The sequence below is a fragment of the Ascaphus truei genome, chromosome 2 (assembly GCF_040206685.1).
Source record: "Ascaphus truei isolate aAscTru1 chromosome 2, aAscTru1.hap1, whole genome shotgun sequence".
Classification (NCBI taxonomy): domain Eukaryota; kingdom Metazoa; phylum Chordata; class Amphibia; order Anura; family Ascaphidae; genus Ascaphus; species Ascaphus truei.
This window is the reverse complement of record NC_134484.1, coordinates 450,953,455-450,977,396: the sequence shown is the minus strand read 5'-3', so window position 1 is coordinate 450,977,396 and position 23,942 is coordinate 450,953,455. Positions and strand designations below refer to the sequence as shown.

At 44.1% G+C, this 23,942-nt stretch overlaps 1 protein-coding gene across 4 annotated transcripts in view; it reads right to left on the bottom strand.

Moving 5' to 3' along the window:
• The window catches only part of LOC142487890 (mitogen-activated protein kinase kinase kinase 2-like), a 155,084-nt gene that overhangs the window by 48,188 nt on the left and 82,954 nt on the right, over positions 1-23,942 (bottom strand). For 2 of the 4 annotated variants that reach the window (XM_075587932.1, XM_075587933.1), the window contains exon 3: positions 15,314-15,411. The exons of 1 other annotated variant lie outside the window; for it this stretch is intronic. In XM_075587932.1, the coding sequence (XP_075444047.1) occupies positions 15,314-15,411 (98 nt within the window). Of the gene's footprint in view, positions 1-15,313; positions 15,412-18,297; positions 18,568-23,942 lie in introns of those variants that run through there. One more of the 4 variants, XM_075587934.1, reaches the window with a different exon arrangement.

Sequence of the window (23,942 nt, the reverse complement as noted above, 5' to 3'; positions counted from 1 at the left end):
AATATATATTATCTTACTGTGCATGCAATGTCTTGTATATAATGTATAACCCTGCTCACTTACTGTAACAATGTATTTGTAACCATGTATCTGTCATCATTACTCTGTGCCCAGGACATACTTGAAAACGAGAGGTAACTCTCAATGTATTACTTCCTGGTAAAACATTTTGGAAATAAATAAATAATGCCAAAAGGACTGGCACCATGGTTGAAGTGACCACAGCGACTGCCTGACTCCCCTCCCCCCCCCCAATTTTTTTTTTTACATTTATTAAACACTGTAAAAAGCTAGTCGGACCAGCTTTTTATAAAGAAATAATACAATATTTATGATAAAAAAAAAAGAAAAGAAAACGAGACAAACCGATTTCCTGAAATAATGGCATTATTTCTTTAAAAGGAAAGAGGAACAGTGTGTGTTTAAAGTAGTGCTGTTGTGGGGTTGTAAATAAAAGCAGTGGTACTTCCTCGCCGCACTTTGATCCCGTCTTGTACGTGTATCTTTATTTATATATTGCTATCCATGTACAGGGCGCTGTACGGCTGTAACACACGTGGCAGAACAATATCGGAGTAACAGAAACGTTACGGAAAAGGAGTCCCTGCCCCACAGGGCTTACAATCTAAGTCTTGCAACACCTCGCCTTGCAGGTCCCTCTGGCAGTGAGAGGGTTAAAAGATCGGAATATATACCTGCAACAAAATGTCCGGCTTTTGGTGCAAGGGGGGGGGGGGAGGGTAGGGGGAGAAACACTGACAAACCCCTTAAACTTTAGGAAGACATCACAGATACCCCCAATGCTGCTCCCCTCCTCGGGACGCCGGGTCTGTTACTTCTGTCCCAGAGACACACCTCAGATTGGAAACGATTGCAAAATAATCATCGGTGTGTGGGCGGGCTGAAGAATTTCATGTATTTACAACTTGTCTGGGAGCCCAGCACATAAACGCTCCAGTTTCCATAATCTCATCCTCCAGATGACCAAACTCAGGGGAATTTTTTTTTAAAAAATTAAAAAAAGAAAAGAATATATCCCACCTAACGTTTCTTATTAACGCATTGGGCGGCAGCGGTGGAAACATGAGACGTTAAAGCTGCAGTTCAGTCTTTTTTTTTTTTTTTTTATTTATTTTTTTACTTCAATAGTTTCATGTGTGCAATCTCTAATTACCTAAAGAACTGTATAGCTGCAGGTCAATTCGTTCTCCATGTATTGATAGGTCGAAATTTGGTGACATAATTAGTGAAGGGATCTGTTTATATTCTGCTTGTCTGTCAGTGGAAGCTCATGAATATTCATGAGCACTCCTGCACTGACATGTGCTAGAGGGAGGGCAGGGCTGACAAAGGGGTGTGACAGGACATGAAGGGGCAGTGCCTTAGCAAATGGCTGTTAAAATAGAATACAAGAAAATTGGTCTTTAGAGGTTGTTTTTTTAAAAACAGAAAATGCTAAAAGTATTTTTTCTTACTACAGAACTGATTTATTAAAAAAAAACAAACATGCAGGATATTGACTGAACTGCAGCTTTAACCCCTTTTCTGCCGGCCACCACTCTTCTGGAGCAGGACCACCAGGTGTTAAGCTGAAATATTAACCCCTTCGCTGCTCGCTACCTCTCGTATTACGGAACATTGGAGGGAGATGTTAAAATGGAGTCATAACCGGGAGAGGAAGCAGACATTGTGCCCTACAGTAAATAAACATACAGGCATACCCCGCTTTAAGTACACTCACTTTAAGTACACTCGCGAGTAAGTACATATCGCCCAATAGGCAAACGCCAGCTCACGCATGCGCCTGTCAGCACGTCCTGAACAGCAACACCGGCTCCCTACCTGTACCGAAGCTGTGCGCAAGCGGGGAGACTATAGAGCCTGTTACAAATGCGTTATTTACATCAGTTATGCACGTATATGACGATTGCAGTACAGAACATGCATCAATAAGTGGGGAAAAGGCAGTGCTTCACTTTAAGTACATTTTCGCTTTACATACATGCTCCGGTCCCATTGCGTATGTTAATGCGGGGTATGCCTGTATATTGGTTACGGAGCAAGGCAAACGCTGTTGGTTTTCACACTTTGCTGTATTTTTGGACGGTGTTAAATGCAAGAAGCTTTTTCATCTCTTTCATGTGCCGCAGACTGTTAGACATGAAGGTTTGACCCATAAAAAGTGGTGAGGGAGGGAAAAAAAAGACAGCGATAAAATGAGGATTCTCATTATTTTTCTCCAAAAGCAGAAAACGTGAGGGGATTTTACTAAGAAATGTGTGATCAGGGTAATAGGAGGAGGTACAAACAGTAAGAAAACCCACTTTTGTGATTTACGTGGAACTCGCTTAGTTGCTGCAAGAACATGGAACACTTTGCAAAGCATTATGGGCACCTCTGGGTTTCACCTTTTCAGCGCCTTATGTCATGGGAATGTTACACAGGCGGACACTCTGCAGAAACGACAATACGACGTTCACTCATCTAAGGGAGTGCGTAACCGGGTCTTTCACAGAGCCAAGGAAGCCATCCAAACGGAGGCCTTCATTCCCGATGTCGGGGGTCACACCTGGGCCACCCCCACTGTTAGAATATCAAAGTAGTAATGTCTTTGGCCGTATATTCCAGCATACAAGGGGTGAATCAGGATGGAAAACTTCTGTTTGTGTTTATAGCCAGTCAAAATACAAAGCCATGTTTTTATCATTCTTTGCTATGTCCCAAAACTTCCTCCCACTCCTGTCGCCCCTCCAAGTACGACTATCTGCAGTGGCTGCGGCCCAAGAAAAATACACAGGGCCGCAGAAATCTCATGTAAACACAAATACTTATAGTGTGTCTGGCTGAAGGCCGAGCTCAGAGAGAGAAACTGAGAGACAGGGAGACAGAGACACAGGGAGAGAGAGACAGAGAGAAGGGGAGAGAGAGACACAGGGAGACAGAGAGAGAGAGACACATAGCTGTAGATTGAGGTGTCATAAGCAAAGCAGAGGGGCTGGATGAGAGAGATTTCAGAAAGCACCCAAGGGACTTTTATTGTGTGTAGCCCTCACAACCAGAATAACCCGCCACACATTCAGGAAAATGCAGACATATACCACCTTACCCCAGATGTAGGAGACATGTGCAGAGGTTTGCTTTTTTAGCACAGGAGACGTTTTTAAGGGGAAATAGAAACAGGCTTTTATTCCCCACTACTTTCAAAACACAAAATAGCTTTCACCAGCAACAACAGGGTTACAGGGAAACAAAAACAACCTAGCTCCTCTGGGGGGCGTGGAGTAGACAGAATAGTCCCTGTCTACAGATTGGGGGGGCTAAAAGCCCCTTACCAACAACAACATATACCAAATCAAACGTGGTAATATGCAAGTTTAACATGGTTAGTCTATTCTACCTCTTTCCCCCTGTCACATAACTCCTTAGCAGTCTAGCCTGTGACAGGCCATTCTGTGGACTTTTGACCCCCCTCATGCTCCTCTCTGATTGACAAAAGTGTGGTGGTGACTCATGGCCTCTGTATAGCCTATCAGGTATAGATACAGACCTTGAGCCCTCCCCTTCTCGTTCCTCAGAGAGGCAGTGCTAAATTTAGTTAGTTCTCTCCCACCTTTCCAACTGAATGGAGGTGTGGGGCCTGTCTCTTCTCCCTGTGGGAGAGAGAGGCAAGCCAGGCCCTCATTGCTGGCTGGCTCAGGTAGATCTAAGGCTCCATACTAGGAGAGCCAGCACCATCCAGAGGCCTGGGATCCTCCGATGACCCTATGCACCGCTGTGAAAAATCTACAGCGACTGCTACAATAAAGATCTCTTTGCTTTCATTATACTCCTGTCTGAGTGTCAGTCCCTGGGCAGGAGGAAAGTGTGCTTTAGTGGGGACTGATCTCTGGGCACCCTGGAGCCCACTACAGCATGAGGCCAAAGCACAGAGTAAAGAACATCAGTGATCATCAAAAGCCTGTCCTGGTCTCATCGCAGACAACTCAGCTCTCCTGAACCCTCACAGGTACGCCACACCACAACACCTGCAGCCGCAACATGCATCTCCTAGAGGGTGGGGGTACCTGTGCTACACAAGTCTTTCATTTTGGGCCCCTGGATTGTGAGAGGGTGAGCTCTAGAGCAGTCTATGGCGAGTACTCCCTGGATTAGAGATCGCCTGAGACTGCTGTCAACCAGGTTTAGAGAGGCCAAATGTGGCAGGTGAGGAGATCGATGAAGGCACCCTGCTATAGAATTAACCCCCTCAGTGCTGTATTAGGTTATGCAAGCGGGATTCCCTGTCTCACTACCTAACAGGGGATCTACCCTGTTACACCATCCTTTACTGTAACACTGTCAAAGAGCAAAGCACACACCTGCTTTCTCCCTGTGAAAGTCCCATGAGATATTCTGAAGAGCAAGTGCAACTTTGCTAAATTTCTATGCACCTACTAGTCATTATTTCTCATCATCATCATCTTAGAAAACGCAGACAAAAACCAGCATGATCTTTTCTGTTCTTATATACATCATAAAAAGTATGAACAATACTTACAGTTTGGGTAAAACTACAGTAGGGGCATTTTTAACCTACAGTACATTAATTTGAAACATATTATTGGATTGGATCAAGATAGGATTGCAGAAGAGCTACAGTATTGCATCAACAGTGCAATGCAAACCAACAAGGAAAATCTGAGTATTCTACTTAGCCAGAAACACTTGCGTTAAAACACACCCTTGTGTATTCAGCCAAGCTGGGTTTTTTTCCAGTGGAACACATTGGGAAAAGTGTGTGGACTGGATTAGATTAGAAGAATAGAGTTGGAAGATGGAAAGCTGCAATACAAAATGAAGTGAATACTGATACTGCAGAGTTTGCAGAGAACTTTGCTGCAATACATTTAGACCCAAAGGGACCCAAATTCATTAAACTACGAGCTTTCCCATGCACAATCGCCCAAAAACGGCATGCAATTCCACATGATACAAATCCGGCATTTTTGCTGTCACCCCTGAGGAAGAGACATTCGTGCCTTGAAACGCGTAGGCTTAAACATGAACACTCCCGGGGATCCCACAGCTGATAACACTGATGCCATTCGAAGGGGATGACCAGCGTACGCGACCGGAGAGGCGGAGCAGTCGATTCAGCGCGTCCTCCGTACTACTGACAGACCAGCCGGGGACCCAGCATACAACGAGACTTCCGTGTACTAGGCGCATTTCCTAGCTACTTCTAGTAAGTAGAATCCCAATTTTACACATTAACGGAGGAAGAACATCAAGCTAACAAGAATCGATTTGGTTTTATAATATTTGTATGGTCATATGTAGCTGTTCCATACGGATATTTTATGCAGAGATTTAATTAAATAATATTGTGATGACACATTTGGTCTCTTATGAGGGTTATTCACCTCTAGAGCAGCAATAGCAATGACAAGTACTGATGAATAAGGTCTAATGCACTATTGTGGCACCTTCTCTTTTCATCGTCTCCAATCTCTTATATATATGATGGCACCGCAGTAATTACCGAGGATTTCATAACTACAGAGCTGACCTTCAAAGGTTACTCATCCAGACGGTTTAATTTCACTGACTACCTGTCCAAGCGCCATAAAAAAAAAGTTTTTGGTTCTCAAATGACTTTTATACCTAACTAAGGATAGAATAACGCTGTGAAATTGCAAATATTATTTTACAGAAATAGCGCTCCAAAATGGCGAACGTTACTAGGGGACTTCACAATGGAGATAAACGCTATGCAATGCATACCTATGTTCATTTTTACAACTCCAAAACGGATTATCCAACGCTCTTACGACGCTTTGCAATGTTGTTTATGTGTATGTGTGTATATATATATATATATATACACATTCACATAAACAACGTTGCAAAGCGTCGTAAGAGCGTATATATATAATATTATACTATACTGTATAATATATTATTTATTACGTTATATTATATATATAATACAGTATATACACTATATAATTTATGTGTGTGCTGCATATCTTATTGCATGCGTAAAATATTTGGTGTATTTTAGTGTTAAAAACGCCTTCAGGAACGGAACCTTTCATTTAAACAGTGTTCCTATGGGAAAACGTGTTTCGCTTTACAACGTTTCGCTATCCAATGCCATTTTGAGTAACGCATTGTGTCGGATAACTGAGGACTGCCTGTATATTGATCCAGAGGAAGGCAAACAAAAAACCCCAGTGAAATATCTAATGATATCTCATAAGGGGGAAAATAAATTCCATCCCGACTCCAAATATTGGCAATCAGATTACTCCCTGGATCAACATTCTTCCCATGTTTATTTATTTGGGATATCCCTGTATACCTTTCCTTTCTAAAAAAGATGTCCAATTTTTTTTTTATATATATCTACTGTATCTGCCTTCACAGTTTTCATGGGTAATGAATTCCACATTTTAACTGCCCTTACTGTAAAGAAACCTTTTCTTTGTTGCTGGTGAAATCTCCTGTCCTCCAACATTAATGGATGACCCAGAGTCCTTTGTACTGCCCGTGGGATGAATAGTTCATTTGAAAGCTCCTTGTACTGTCCCCGAATATATTTGTATATAGTTATCATATCCCCTCTTAGAAGCCTCTTTTCTAATGTAAATAAATCTAATTTAGCTAGCCTCTCCTCATAAATCAAATTATCCATCCCCTTTATTAATTTGGTGGCTCTTCTCTGCACTCTCTCTAGTTCCATAATGTATTTTCTAAGGAGTGGTACCCAAAATTGTACTCCATATTCAAGGTGTGATCTTATTAATGCTTTGCAAAAGGGCATCATTATGTTTACTTCCCTTCCATCCATTGCATGTTTAATGCAAGATAAGATCTTGTTTGCCTTTGCAGCTACTGCATGACTGTAGCGATGGAGGGGGGGTGGGCACCGTCATAAAGGGGTTGCACCCCCAAGGGTCACCCCCACCATCGTATGGGAAGCGAGGGGTTAACTGTTATAATGCTTATTGGTGTTTTTAATCCCCTGCCTCAATGCAAAGTGTGTTTCCCCTGGTTACATGTATTTTCCCCTTTACAGTTTATACACCCAACATATACACTGGGATCAGGTCGGGAGGGAAAGGGAGAATTGCATTAACATGTTTATGGTCCTTTGTTCCCCTTCCCGCCTTTTCTATCCCCATATGCAGCCCATCCCATAGGTCGCCATTGGAGCTCCATGCAAGTCTATGGAGATTTCAGTGGTTTTGGCCTAATATCAGAAAAGACCAGCAGGTGGCGCCCGAGAGGACAAGCGAGACTCCGCCATTGAAATTAATGGAGTAATGTATTTCAATGGGGATTCCTCGAGTCCGACCTCTCCAAGAACGAGATACCTGCCAGCCAAACCGCAAACCCCGAAAGCGGATACAATTTCAATAAAGAGCTTTGGATCACTCAATTGGCATGGGAACTTGGTCACGGCCAAGTTCATCCCTATTAAAATTGTATCTCCGGTCCTAGGGCAGCTAGCGGGTTAATTCTTTTTGCCCCTAGCCCAGGGAGACCACCTTACTCGACTCCAACAGGGTCCGACAGGCAATGGCCACGGGAAAGGGTCGCGGCCGCTACGAGGGTCGCCCCATTGACCGCAATGGTGGAGAAAAGCTGCGTGGCTTTAAAACACTAAGTCAGAAAGTGTAAAAAGTGAAAACCCATATTTCCAGTTCTGTAAGGACTAGAGGACTGGGATTTGGCCACCATGTAGTCACTGCTCCGGCATGATTGCATGGCAATTTCCAGCCCTCTTCGATCAACAGAACGGAATGTGTGCAGCTGTTTAAAGTATGATTCTGCCATTGACTTCAATGGCGGAGAAATGCAATTTCTAAAACATGTCGTTTTAAAGTGTATTACTGTATCTCCGGTTCGGCGGGTCGCAGCGAGCTGAAACTTGGCCACTATGTAGAGTCCCTTCCGGCATGAGGGTCTGGCAAGATTTAGCCCGCTCGGCCCATCCGAACGGAATATTTGCTTTATATAAAATATTGTAACTCTACTGTATTTTATGCCTGGTAGAAAGTCCACGAAAATCCCGGACCCATACGGTATGTTAATAGTCAGGGGGCGACGGTGTGTCTACACAAAGGCCACTGATCAAAGACTCTTCCCCCCGGTTTGTATATACAGAGTGGAGAAAACGCAGGACATAGCCTTTCACATGAAGTGCTATAATTCATACCTTTAGTCAGGTTTCCCCGGCCCAGGTCCCCATCTGGCAGACTTGGCGACGCCAACTCTTTGGGTGTGGGGCTAGGAAAATGGGAGCCTGACTAAGAGGTTGTGCGCAGGTGCCAGTTACCTGGTGGCAGGTACCAAAGTGCTTCCCACGTTAGCTGGCACAAGGTAATTGGGTTCAGATAATTGTGAACCAATGTCTGAGACCCAATGTTAGGGATAGAGCCCAAATCCTTTATAACAGAGTGTCAGCTCTATGACCAATGTGGTTCGTGACTATCTCTGAATACTACCTGATGCCTTGATGAATTGATAATCCGAATCCTGATCATTGACCCCTTCCCACGTAAGTGTCTACTGTATATTCTGTGTGTTATTTGTTCAATATTGTGTGTTCACCTTCCCTAAAGGAATAAACTTTCTTTATCATATCACAGTCGCATTCAATTCAACCCAGTTATTTTGGTGTATATTATAACCCTGCACAAGCTATCGTGACAATGACTTTGGGCACTATTGCTAAGCCTACTGTCAACAAGCACTCCTAAATCCTTCTCCATCAAGGATTCTCCTAATTTATCCCCATTTAATTTGTAAATTGCCTGTTTATTCTTGCATCCCAAATGCATAACCTTACATTTATCTGTATTAAACCTCATCTTTGGCCATTTACCTGCCCATGTTTCCAGTCTCTCCAAGTCCACCTGGAGAGAAATTACATCCTGCTCTGATTCTACTACCTTACACAATTTAATTTCATCAGCAAAGATGGAGACTTTGCCCTCAATGCCAACCTCAAGGTCATTAATAAACAAGTTAAAAAGCAGGGGTCCCAGTACCGATCCCCGAGGTACTCCACTCATGACTTTAGCCCAACCTGAAAAAAGTTACATTTATTTCAACTCTCTGTTGTCTGTCCTTCAACCAGTTTTCAATCCAGAGTCCAATTTGCTTTATTTTGTACACTAACCTCATGTGGCACTGTATCAAAAGCCTTTGCAAAATCTAAGTGGACCACATCAACTGCATTACCCTGGTCTACATTCCTACTTACCTCCTCAAAGAAACTAATAAGGTTAGTTTGGCATGATCTATCCTTCATAAATCCATGCTGACTATTACTAATAATTTTGTTTTCCATTAGGTATTCCTGAATATTATCCCATACTAAACCGTCAAGTAGCTTCCCCACTATTAATGTCAGGCTTACAGTTCTGTAATTCCCCGGTTGTGATCTAGCTCCCTTTTTAAATATAGGCAGCACATCTGCTTTACACCAATCTTGTGGCTCTGAGCCTGTGGAAATGGAGTCCTTGAATACTAAATGTAATGGTTTGGCAATTACTGAACTTAATTCCTTAAGACTTCTTGGATGTATGCCATCGGGCCAGGTGCTTTATTTACTTTAATTTTATCAAAAGCAGCTTATGAACTTCTTCCTCCGTTACAGCGGCGTAACTACTGTGCCGCTAAACCCCGAAATGCAGGGGGGTCCTTGACGGCACGGACGTTGTACCCAAGATCGGCTCAAGTTCCTCGCCGGCTGCTGCTTTCCTGTGCTCTCTGCTGCGGGGGTGGGGCCTTGCTGTGGGGGTGGGGCCTTCCCTGCACACAGACAATCCCTCCTCCCCCTGCCTGTTTCCACACCCCAGTTTGCAGCAGCTCATGGGGGAACCAGAGCATGCGTAGTACTACCCTCCCTCCCCCCACCACACACACACAATGTGTGTAGTGAGGGGGAGCCCTGGGGGGAATTGAGTGTGTGTGTGTGGGGGGGGGGGGGGGTGAATTGAGTATGTGGGGAGAGGAATTTAGTGTGTGTGTGTGTGGGGGGGGGATGAATTGAGTGTGTGGGGAGAGGAATTGAGTGTGTGTGTATGTGTGGGGGGGGGATGAATTGAGTGTGTGGGGAGAGGAATTTAGTGTGTGTGTAGGGGGAGGAATTGTGTGTGTGCGCGGGGTGGGGGGACTGAGAGTGTGTGTGGGGGGGAGAAATGTAGTGTGTGTGTAGGGGGGAGAAATGTAGTGTGTGTGTAGGGGGAGAAATTTAGTGTGTGTAGGGGGAGGAATTATGTGTGCGTGTTTGGGGGGGAGGGGTATTGAGTGTGTGTGAGGGGGGATTAAGTGTGTGTATGCTTAGTACTACCCCCCCCCCCCAGTTGAAAGAATATGTGACTGTGTGTGTGTGGGTTGTGATTGAGGGTTTGTGGGGGGGTGGGGGGGTGGGTTGAGTGTGTGTGTGTGTGTGTGTGAGGAGGGTGGGCCCTGGGGGGAATTGAGTGTTTTGTGTGGGGGGAGGGAGGGATTAAGTGTGTGTGTGTGGAAGTAACTGAGTAAGTATGTGTATGGGGAAATTGAGTGGTCGTTGGGGGGTGGGGAGACTGAGTGTGTGTGATTGTGGAGGGGATTTGAGTGTGTGTATGAGGGGGATTGTGAATATGTGTGGTGGGGAATGGAGTGAGGCGCAGTGTTGTGTGAGAGAGGTGGGGGAGAGTGAAGGAGTGGGCAGAGAGAGGGAGGAAGAGTAAGAAAGGGAGTGAGGCATGGGGGGGAGTGAGGGGACATGCAGGGTAGTGTGTGAGGATGAAAGGGGGGAGAGTGAGGATCAGAGGGGTAGCTGTGACCAAGGTGTGTTAAAGTGTGGGTGCTCGCAAAGCTGCCGACATGGGTACCCCGGTGGAAACTACATTTATTGTGTGGTGTTTGTTTAGGGAGCTCTTTCAAGATTTTTGCAGGGGGGCGCAAAAGATGTAGTTACACCACTGCTCCATTATCCAATTGTTCGTTAGAGGCTGTGGCTTCCTCCTGCGGCATTACTATTGCAATTGATTCTTCCCTGGTAAACACAGAGGCAATTGTTTAATACTCTGCTTTTTCCTTATCTCCAATAATCTGCCTGTCCATCTCACACTGAACGGGTCCTATATTTTCATTTCTATTTTTTTTTTGTTTTTTGTTATTAAGGTACTTAAAGAACTTTTTAGGGTTGACCTTACTTTCTATTGCAATCCTTTTTTCATTATCCATTTTTGCTAATTTGATTGCCCTTTTGCAATTTTTGTTACATTCCTTATAATTCTGACATGCTGCCTCCGTCCCTTCTGACCAAGAATCTAAACACTTTCCTCTTCTTGTCCATTTCCTCCCCTACCTGTTTATTTGGCCACATTGGTTTAGATTTGTTTATTTTATACTTATTACACATGGGTATACACTGATAAATGTGCTTTTCTAACAATGTTTTAAAGACTGCCTTTTTTCCCTGCAAAAACATCATCCCAATGTATTCCTTGTGAATTAGACCTCGGTTTATTCACATCTGCCTTTCTAAAATTGAAGGTCTTTGTTGAACCCAAGTAATATGGTTTTTGATCATTTATTTCAAATAGAAAACCAGGTTATGAACACTGTTACCCAAAGGTTCCCGGACTTGAGTATTTGTTATTACGTCTACATTGTTTGATTACTACAGTTATGTGTAATACTGTGCAGATCACATGTTAAAGCTGGATTGAAGTTACACAACGTAACGGTCAGACTCTTCCATTCTATAGTATTCACTTCTGCTTTCGTGTTGATGCACATCCAGTGTGGTCACGTCTGCACTAGAAGAACCTACACAACAGCACTACGGCTCCAAACGGGGTTAACACAATAGAGTGTAGTGCACAGGCATTGTCGACAGGAACTGGAGAGGCACAGTTGGCTCACAACGTAAAAGAAAAGCAGGTGTTGATAAAATTCATCTGGAGACTTTTCTGACGGTTATCCCGACATCTGGAATGAGTTCTGGTAACCCATAATGAGACACTTCCCATGAAACCCGAGGAGGACCACTGACAGTGGCCAGTATATTGTCTGGATGGAGCGCGCACTCTGCTGCAGTTGCCAGGTTACTGACAGCTTAAAGAAAACATTCACAAACAAGAGACTTGTATTAGGTCAGCACGATCCTGCTGACATAGCTGTGGGTCTAACCCCTGTTTCTGTTTAATTCCCTGTTTACAAATTCTTATAGCTTCGTAGGTAGGGGGTCAGGCTAAAATCTGGCACATCTGGTCCATCTGGGGAGATTGCCGGGCTTGAATGAAAATGGTATCCAGTAGTACTGAGCAGGATCATATGCTATCTGCTTTATTTAAAGACCCATCCCCACTTATCAACATGTACGTGATTTGCAAAAAGATAAAGCAATCAAACTTTTAATTGTAATACCTTCTTCATAAGTGTAACTTTTTTTTTTCCCTACAGAGTCGGACTGGCCCTCTGGGGACCTCCGGAACTACCAGCTGGGCCCGACAATCAGGTGGGCAGCCTGCAGCCGACCCTCTCTTTCTCCCCGGTGCAAAGGGAGTGGGGGGTGTTGCTACCTCGGATTGGAGCTTCTGCCTGCTCCCTCAGCTGTCTAATTCTGGTGTGCTAATAAATACTGCCCCACGCCTCTCCTGTGCTAATTACTAGCCCCAGTATAAGAAAAGGAGCCAACCAGTATTCAGCAGGGCGCCGGCATTAAGCAGCTGACGGAGAAAAGCTCCTACATGTTGCCGCAATATCCCTGCTGTCTGTGTACTGGGAAGAGAAAAACAAAGGCATAGTTCCCCCCCCCCACCCCCACTCTCATGTCACCAGCATATATCACTCTCTCTTCCTTACATGTCTTTTCCCCTTGAAGTCAGACTCTAAAAAAGCAGCCACTCATAGGATTAGACAAAAATTCTAAGTTACTGGCCTCTCTGTTTTAATACAGTTGTCATTGATTTAACCTATTATTATTATTATTATTAATGATTATTTTAATAAATGTTTGTTACAGTATATTCAGTTAAATATCACCTGTCTATTAGTGAGGCTTCCACTTAGTTTGTTTGTTAATTATTTGTGTGTCTATTGTTGCTGCTATATGGTTAGTGTTAGTAAAGTGGCTTGCAGGCTTATACGCTTTGGCCAAAGGGTTAACTAAATTACCCTTTTTTCAAGAGATATATAGGTATTTCACTGTGTATTTTTGTCACATTGGATGGTGCTCTGGACTTCTTTGTTTCTTGTTTTATACAATTAGTCACGGCCAGTAGCACTCCTTTTGACACTTATACATACAGTATATATATATATATATATATATATATATATATATATATATATAGTGGTAATTTTGGGGGGTTTCTGAGAGCTTGTAGGGTATCTGTGTGTTTATATGGTTAGTAGTAGCTCCATATCAGTATAGGTTTGTCTTTGCTAGCAGTATTGCACTATGTATGCTTTTTCTTTGTTTTTCATGCACATGTTGGATTAATAACATCCACTCAATTGGATTTCGCAAGGATCCTGTGCCATACATCAATCCGTGGCTGTATATTTATTACTACTCTTGTTAAGAAACTTTGCACTTTAAGTGCATTTAGGCGCCAAATTTATCTGTGTTATCACTCAAAGGATTAGCAACAATATAAAAAAAAAATATTGAGTTATCAATGTTTCGCTCCTCACAGAGGGAACTCCCTCCAGAGAAAGGTCCCTCTCTGCGAACCAAAACAACACTTCAATATATATTTGTTTCTCTTTCTGCAAGTCATTTGAGTGCTTTGAGCTACTTTTTATTTGTAGATATATTATATCAAGTACTTAACAACTCTAGTATGGATAGTGATTTATTGCACCAACCAGTTGTGAGACATTTCCGACAGTGTGGGCATAGTCTTGCTACTTTCTGTTGCCCATTGCCCATACAAGGAGACCTCATCGAGGGGGCGATCGTGATGAGTTCCCTTTTTAGCTAGAGGCACGACTGATTTGTATATTTGGGACTCTGGTACCCAAAGGACGAAATGAGGACCTAAAATGTGTCTGCTTCTTGGGATGCTGTTACTTCTTGAGCCTTTATTCTGTCTGTGTTGTTATTTTCATAGCTGTCATTGGGGTTCACAAACCTTTTCTCGCCTCTGTAGGTACAATTACTCTTTAACTCCATATTATTCCCCGACAAGGATCATACAATCCGGAACAATATAGGTACAGACCAGTGTAGTACTATACTTACACATATATAATGTGAGTAATTTGAGAATACTCTGCTCCTGACATCATAGATACAGAACACATTTTTACCTTTCTTTTGTATCTATACTCATAGCAATTCTATGAGACATTACTATGGCATAAGTATCAATACAGGCATACCCCGGTTTAAGGACACTCACTTTAAGTACACTCGCGAGTAAGTACATCTCGCTCAATAGGCAAACGGCAACTCACGCATGCGCCTGTCAGCACGTCCTGAACAGCAATACCGGCTCCCTACCTGTACCGAAGCTGTGCGCAAGCGGGGAGACTATAGAGCCTGTTACACATGCGTTATTTACATCAGTTATGCACGTATATAACGATTGCAGTACAGTACATGCATCGATAAGTGGGGAAAAGGGAGTGCTTCACTTTAAGTACATTTTCGCTTTACATACATGCTCCGGTCCCATTGCGTACGTTAATGCGGGGTATGCCTGTATACAGTACCTATCAGTAGATACATTACGGCAACACTTGAACCATAGACAGTTGTGGGTACACAGTATATAACATTTTCTTCAATACAACACATCTTCTTTCAGACCCAATATACAGATATACGCCTGGGCAGTGCAATGCTAGGGGTTAATGGTGAATAATGATGGGTAAACGCCGGGTAACATAACACAATCCTTATACAGTACTAAGGTAGGGCCTGGGCCACGGGACATATAACTGATCTCTAGATCAGAGGGGCTTATTTTAGTCATAATGGCGAGGATCAGGTTTCTTATGTACTTCTGTCTTGTCATCAGAAGAAGTGCTAAGCATCTCACTTAATCCCTGGCCGGCCAACGGGAAGATGCATTATAGATACTTCGGGTGGCAAACACTTATTTCTTTTTTTAAGCGTTTTTAAAAAATAAATCCCAACTGCCTGAAGAAGGTCTCCTTTGGCACTAAAACATTAAATATTTTAACTGCTGGTTCATTACAATACTGTGCGCGCTGATGGTCTGTGGTCCACATCTGCCGATTACCCATCATGCTCATCACACCTGCACAGAAGGAGCATGCTGGGCCAAACGCAGGGACCCAGGAAAAGAGTCACCTGTTTGTTATTCTTCTTGCGATTGCTGTCCAGTAATCCCCCGCACATTCCCAGCGCCGCCAGATCTTTCATGATCAAATTAAGAGCTTCCTCTTCATCTGCAATGAGAGTTAGAGCGTCTGATTAGCACGGCGACCTTCCCCATACGCTCGGAGAATGTAAAGCACGCGACAGCCCTAAAGTGAGTTTACTATTTACAGGACAAACATGTCATTGCTGGACTTTAACCCCCCACTGAGGGTATGTTATACTGACTCATACCAAGCCTTCTGTTTAGGAGATTACACAAGGCTTTGCTGGTCTATTCGCTTTCAGGCATTACTATTTAGTATTAAACTTGTGTGCACACTGGTTTAATATTTCTGATTTATTAAAAGGTCCTTTAATATGATCGGTTTACCACTATTAGTCCCTATTAAATGCATGTGTCTCAATTCAGCGGCCTAAACATATTGGTAAACCATTCATTTGCTTCAAACATACCTATTAAATAATTATGGACAAGGAAATTGCGCTACAAATAGTGACCTACAAAATGTAAATATTTAAATTAGACATTCAGCATATGCCTCCAACCATGACTGTACAAGTACGCTTTCAACAAGACTTCGGGTGTGACTGAGTCTTGGGGAGGAGCCTCTGAGGAAACACCCACGAGGGTGTGAAACGCGTCAGGATAACGGTATGCTATTTGTCCTGATTTCTGCTGAATACAATGCAAGTTTTTTTCAGGAACTCTATTGTTCTTTGACATGATGCGACGCCGATTGAGACATTAGTGAATTACTCTTAAGCCAGGAGGCTCCTGGTTAAAGGAAATCAGCAGGTATGCTCTAGTTCAAGTGATTAAAAACATACATACCATATACCTGACGTGGGGCAATTGAAGCTTTAAAACAGTCATTTGTACATTTGTTTTTTTAACATCTGAAGCTGTTGGATTCAGAAATCACTGCTGTCTAAGCACCAGATGCTAACCACATCTCTCCGGAAATATTGCCCTCTGAGGCAACAGCGTATCTGGGAATTTGAAATGGCTGCCAAAAATAAGATGCCAGCAAGACTAATGGTTTAACTGTCCTATGAGGTCATTTTTTGCAACTGGCTCACAGGCAGAAACATGTCCAGCAACCATCCTGAAAAAACAAGGCGTCTCCAGGCATAGTTTTGGCATGGTCCTACATCAGAAGCCCTCTCGAATCATAAACCCCCCCCCCCAAAAAAAAGGTGGTACACGGGGGACTGCTGCTTGAAATGGTAAAAGTACAGATCAGAACTGTCCATATGGACAATGGACTACAACAGTGCAGAGGTCAAAGTGAATATACTGTAGTCTCAGTCCAGGAATTCTCCACAGCATCAGGGTCCCCATTCTGAAGAAAACAACCATAATCTCAGCAAAACATACCATGGATCTCAAGGTAAATGTGCAACAAAATACATCTTTAAAAAAAATGTATTTTTACAGTGGACAAAGCATTTGCTAAAATACATAATATAGGGACTTACAATACAATGAGTGCAACAAACATAAAATAGGAAAATAAATTCATGCCTTGGAGTTGGTTCTCTCTGTCTGTGTGTGTGTGTCTCGCTCTGTATCTCATGAAATAATGCTGATTAGTAGAAATAAGTAGAGTGAAGGAGGATCGGTATGACGTCCAAACCTGAACAAACGTTGGAACTCACCAGCAAAAAATGGAATAAAAAAACTTTATTAGGCTACATAAAAAATGTGAACATCCACATGGAGAACCTAGCCACTGACGGCGTGAAACGCGTGGCAGAAGGAGCTAGGTTCTCCATGTGGATGTTCACATTTTTTATGTAGCCTAATAAAGTTTTTTTTATTCAATTTTTTGCTGGTGAGTTCCAACGTTTGTTCACGTTTGTACGTCATACCGATCCTCCTTCACTCTACTGCTATCCCAGGATTGGACAAGACCCCGACGGAAACACAGAGCTTCACTGCTGATATGTGGCCACGAGGATAAGGGACATGGCGACTGATCGTGAGTACATTGCACACTCCACGCCATATATAAGCGTCTCTTTGGATTTTTGTGCTTATACTTGAGCTGTACTTTATTTGTGATGCTGCTGATGCACTTTCCCTTGGAGGCTTCCCTAGTATCCCTCATATAGTGTCCATTTCTGTCACTGGAGCAAATTGACAAATGCATTCTTTGCTGACTGTTATCTATACAGCGCGGCTCCTTGAGCAAGCAACCGGCTTATTTCTTATATTAGTAGAAATAAGTATGCTTTTCCTCAATGTGGGGAAAAAAACATGGACCGTGATCAGGCCACTTTGAGAATTCATGTCATGTATCACACAAACCATACAGGTTCATGTTAGTGTCATAAGGGGGTGATTTGCTTGCTGAATTTCTGGCACCAGGAAGGCAAAACAAAGCCGAGCACTCCTGTCTTCTAGGAATGACGTATTCACTTTATATCCATATTAATCTGTTCAAAATCACAGTCTCACTTTAACGTGGAAAAAAATAAGCTAAAAGGCAAAACGTATGTGTTTCAATGAAAAAGGAGGTTGAACTCCCCCCAAGGATAATGGAGGTAAATTCCATTCCCAAAGAGTTATGGAACTGAGAAGGCGAATTCCTCTGCTGTCCTAGCGGCTTACACCGAGTCTCTTTGTAATGCACAGCAACTTCAAACCAGAGTGGCAACCAAATGGTGAGCCTGGGAGGTGCAAGAAATAAGAGCACTCCGCCATGTTTTTGTATCTCCTTCCTCTGTCCATTGTTACAGACTTTTTCACAATTAAATGTACAGTATGTACTGTAGTATCTTTAGAAATGTTAACGCAAAGCCTAACATCAGAAAGCTCAACAATACATACCACGCAGTTTCAAATATACAAATGAGGTAGGAATGCGGCACTGTTTATAAATGTACAGTGATCGGGCCTGGAGGTTCATTATTCATATTCATTAATAGTCATTAGTAGAACTGCAACGAACCTCTTGAAGCTGGATCTCACTAACGGAAGCTTCCGGCCACGGAACATTTCCCTCAAATGTCCTTGAACACTCAGGGATAACTATGGGTGTCATCCGTTAATGAGTGCAGTAGATGTTGCTTCGGTGTAATGCGCAGCATTCCTTATTTTTTATTATTGGACGACAAACATTCTCACTTTTTTTGGGCAGGACTTTATTCCACTTAACACTGAGCTTGAGACCTGGGAGGGTGGTACGAGGAGTGTTAGCCTTCTAAATGGGGTCCCTATTAGGGTTGCCAGGCAGATTCTCCAAAAATACTTGTAACCCTCTGTGTCTGCCATCAGCACAGCACATGGCCCCTTTTAAGAATTACATTCCACTGGACCATGTGACAGTTGGTGACAGTTGAAAAGGGATTGCTGAGGGGTCTGGTGTGGCAGTTTTGTTTTGATATGATGAGGCTGCTGCAGGACACTCTGTAAGGGCCTGACAGATCCATGGACTGAGGAGATTGGTGGATTTTGTAGGCCAGTACAAAGTACAGTGACACCTCAGGGAGCACTGCAACAGCTGGGAGGAGAAATATCAGGATTTAAGAGCCAGAGGAAAGAAGGAGATCCCTCTGCATTGGAACACGGGTTATGTTTTCAGATTAACTGTAAGAAGCAGCAGCCTGCATCTGTTTGAATCCAGAGCTCCAACGAAAGGTTATTGTACAAATACCCTGTCTGATCAACAGGGCATGTGAACTAATATACAGTGACTGTAAAATATATAGACAGAGGCGCAGTGTTAGTGATTTGGTTGAGTAGGATTGCAGAAATACTGTGTGGTTATGTGGTAGCCCTGTGTACTGTATGTATCCCTTTTCAAAATGAGAGATAAAGGAATTATAAAGTTTGTTAATTCCGTCATGGAGCGGGCTGGGGGCGGGCCAGTGACGTCACGGAGCTGGTTCGCCCTCATTGGGCGAACCGCTCACGTGACCGGCCCTGTGCTCCCGTGAGCTCTTGAATCTAAAAATTTCTTAAGACCCACGCTTCCGCACGCTTGCGGAAGCGTGCGCGAGCCCCTGCTAAAGCCGCTCTCATTGTGGCTGCAGGGGCTCACTGGTAAGCGTGAGCGCGCCTCAGCACGGGTCAGCGCATAAGCGCTGACCATGCCCGAGGCCTAAGAGTTAATTAAACTCCAAGTTACAGGACTCAGGCCCCCACCTAAGTGACAGGCTCTATAGTCTGAGGTAAAGTAAAGAAGAGTTACATACTGAACACAATGGTGAAAGGTTGCGACACGCTCGGGACACAAACACACCGCTCCATGCTGTTTCCTCCTCTCCTTGGCCCCACCCCCAGCCTCCTGAAACCTCCTCCTGATTGGCTGCTGCTGGGTAATGCAGCCAATCAGGAAGGAGGAACCTGCCCAGCTGCAAACAGCCCTGCTCTCTCCTTGCTCGGGGAAATCCCACGACCCCCCAAGCTGGTCAGGTCACTATGGCTAGAGAGGTAATACTGGACACATATAAGTATTACTTATACATTTTACTGGACAGAGTGTCCAAATACAGGACTGTCTGGTTCAATACTGGACACCTGGCAACCCTAGTCACTATTGTGGCAACAGGAAAAAAAGATCTATGGGATTTTTACGTGGCTTCATGCCTAGATTGCTATTGCCTGTTATATTGCAATATGTTTGACATGCATTCATACGCACATTATGCTTTACTAGCATTACGACAGGACCATATGGGAAATCATTCATGAGGTGCATTGTGATATTGTGTCACACTTTTGCTGTACAATTGAGGCTAATGGCAAAAGATGCCATCAAGGGGTAAGAGATCCCAATGAATGAAATTCAGCCTTCGGACTTGTAGCCAATGCAGGCCCTTGCCCAGGACAATTCTAAAGTGCGTAAGAACTAAGTAATATTGTTTTCGTTTACTTGAATGTCTGCCTCTTAAAATAGACTGTTGCCGTAAACAATCATCTCTCAAAAGAGGAAAATCTGTATTCGTTGGAAAGAATAAGGATCGAACCAGTAGGTCCCAACAGTTTGGCGCCTTCCAGATGTTTTTGAGCATGCAGCAGGGCCAACTGAATAATGTTTGCTCTTTTTTTAAATGGTTATGATAATATTCGGTATAGAATATGTATTAGCTAGCCTTGGGAAGCCCATGACGGCTAAGGGCCACAAAGATGTTAATATGCCTCACACTAGCCTATCTACTAGGGTTGCAAAGCCAGGGTGTGCAGCGCACAGCAATGATGAAAAGAGCAGGTCTTGCAAAAAACAGTCCTTTATTAGTGAGTCATATAGGTAGGGAGCAGCAGAAAACCTTCTACGCGTTTCGTATGAACCACATGCGCCGAGCGGAGAGGAGGAGGTGTTCCCCTGCGATTGCCAGAGGCGTGCCCTCATCGATGGAGCCGCCCCGAGGGGCGTGCTTCTTATGATTGAGCACGGCTGGTATGAGCAGGGAGTCCCTGAGTACTCTGGCGCGGGACGCATGCGCGGAGATCACATTTTTCATTGGTTAGTGACGCTTAGTGACGTCACCATTTGGCGCGAAAATGAAGGCTGTCAGCTGTATTTAAATTGTTGCTTTCACGATGTACAGCACTTCTTGATAAAGTTCTTTTGAACGAAACGCGTAGAAGGTTTGCTGCTGCTCCCTACCTATATGACTCACTAATAAAGGACTGTTTTTTGCAAGACCTGCTCTTTTCATCATTGCTGTGCGCTGCACACCCTGGCTTTGGAATCTTTATCCCACTACAGCTGCACGCTCTGGAAGGGAGACTCTGGGAGGAAGCAAAATACTGTGAGTACATTACCTGGGGCTAACCCAATGAGGAAGGGGGGGGTGTCTTTGGACAACCCACCCCAACCTTCAGGGTACCTTATGCCCTCTTAAGGCTTAGTACTGCTACTTTTTTATTCATATAAACCCAGTTTATGCTCCCTTCCATTAATACGGTCCCAGCACTTTTTGAGCACCATTTCACAATCAAACTATATCTACTAGGGTTGGCAAGTGTCCAGTATTGAACTAGACTATCCTGTATTTGGACACTCGGTCCAGTAAAAAAAATTAGAGGTAATAATGGACATGTACGTGCCCGGTATTACCTCTCTGGACATAGTGACCTAACTGGCTTGGGGGGGAGGTGGGCATGGGATTTCCCTGAGAAGGGAGTGAGCAGGGCTGCTGCTAGGGGGCTGGACAGCTTCCTTCATCTTGATTGGCTGCATTATCCAGCAGCAGACAATCAGGAACCGGTGTCAGGAGCCTGGGGGTGGGAGAGGTGAGAGAGGTGAGAGAGGTGTGTGTGTGTCTCGAGCACGTCACATCTTTCACCATTCTGTTCAGTATTTTTTGAGAAGCCACCTGGCAACCCTAACTACTCCCCATAGTAACCAAAGAGGTTACGGTAGTAAGGCATTGACGAACGGGAGTTGTTTTTGCAAACGATTAGCTATATATGATTATCTTCGTGAATAAAGTAGTGGTGTACTGAATACCCGGAATTACCCGGTAGCCGGCACATTTCCAGCTACCCGGACCCGGCAACTGAGAAGTGGGCCCGGTGCCGGGTAATATTAGGGTAGCTGAAAATAAATCGCATAACTTACCTGTGGCAGCTTCAGAAGTGTGTCTTCAGCTGGCGTGGGACAGCAGGTATCCATTTCACAGCACCGCAGGAGGTAAGCAGTGTGTGTGAGCTGCCGGGGAACCACGTGACTGGAGCAGAAGACGGAGCGTTCCTATTGGACAGCCGACTGTCCAATAGGAACGCTCCGTCTCCTGCTCCGGTCACGTGGTTCCCTGGCGGCTTACACACACACACACACACACACACTGCTTACCTGCTGCGGTGCTGTGGAATGGATTCCTGTGTCCCCAGCCGGCTGAAGACACTTCCGATGCTGCCACCGCCACAGGACCGCTGCTGCTGTTCCTAGATGTCGCCGCCACCCTGCAGGTAAGTGAAAAACCGTGTAACCGGCCTGGTAGAACTATTGATTTTGGCCGGGTACCCGTTACCCGTTTTTTTCAAAACTCACTACCCGGCACAACACTAGAATAAAGTATTATACAGGGAAAATAATGCCTATTCCCGTTTTAATATTAATGTCCGGGGGGATTTGAAGTGTAAACCGCTCCAGTAGCATAGTGTGGTTCTGTAAACCCGTTTCCACTGCTTTGATGACTTGGCTCTTGCACTAAAATCGGATGAAGCACCAGTATCTTTTAGCAGGAGGTCGTGTCTTTGCAATACATTGAAAGCACTCAGGCATATCACACATTGCACAGAACTGCGTTCCTGGCACCTCTAACAATGTGTACTTGTTTCAGAATGAGGGTATGTTTAATAGTCTTTCATGAGCCCAAAAGCACAACAAATTCCATGAAAGATAGAATAACCTCGCGTTCATTCCCTAGGGGCTAGTTAAGGGAACATATCCATACAGAGTGCCTGTGCCCTGGTGCATGGACACTTGCCCGTTTTTAAGGGGCAGATCAGGCAGACCGATGCGACCGGGACCTCCTCCCCTTCCCTTTCTCACGTCCGGCCACCAGTTGTGTCATTCGATCGCTCCAGGAGCCATCACATGACGCGGAAGTGTCGGGGGGGGTCTGGTGACACCGGTGAAAAACAGCCTACATCCCAATGAAGAAAAACGTTTGTGTGAATTATACCAGGAAAGGTCTGAATATCAACATCACCATCAAGTGGCACCATAGCGGCTCCCTGTTGTACTTTTTGGGTTGTTTGCATAAATAACTTCAATATGCTTTATCAAAAAAATCCAGAGAAGAGCACTTGAGATGTCAAGGGTGTGACCTGCCGTTAATCATATCTTGCCTTGATTGAGTTATACTGCACTTCTTGGACAATCCCCAATGTCTGAAATTGAAAACTGCTGGAGGGAACCTACAGTGATGTTTGTGATTACAGTTAAAGAGATAAAGAACATGTAGCGCCCCCCTCCCCCTCCACTGTGGGGACTACTATGGTAGTATAAGGGTTAAAGGCCCTAGAGAGTTAACTATGTGAGCTCACTCAGGGTAACTCCCCTTTCCCATCACATGATACAGGGTGACGTGGCAGAAACTAAGCCCCGCCCACTTTGTCTGGTGCTAGTGATGTCAACCACTAGAGTATATATAGCCATGTAGAATGTTCTAGGTTCAGGTTCCTCTGGAGTAGCAGTGGAGAGGGCCTCACTGTAAGTTATGTAAATATAAGTGTATGGTGTATATGTGTAGTAAGGATGTCCTGTCACCTTTGTAGTTTTCAGTTAGGGAACATGGCCTTTATAGATAGGGTGACCAGATTTTGACATTGAAAAACCAGGACACATTAAAACATTAATAATACAACAAATTACTAAAAAATGAATATTATAATGATATTTATCTAATAGTGTCACCATTGATGCTGTATTATTCATTCTACCTCTTCCCATTCTCTCTCTACCTTCGCCCCCATTCTCTCTCTACCTTTTGCCCCATTCTCTCTATCCCTCCCTAGTCTCTCACTCCCTTCCCCCATTTTCTCTCCCTTCCCTCCCCCATTCTCCCTTCCCTCCCCCATTCTCCCTCCCCACCCCCTATTCTGTCCTTTTCCTCCCCCTTCCCACCCATTCTCTACCTT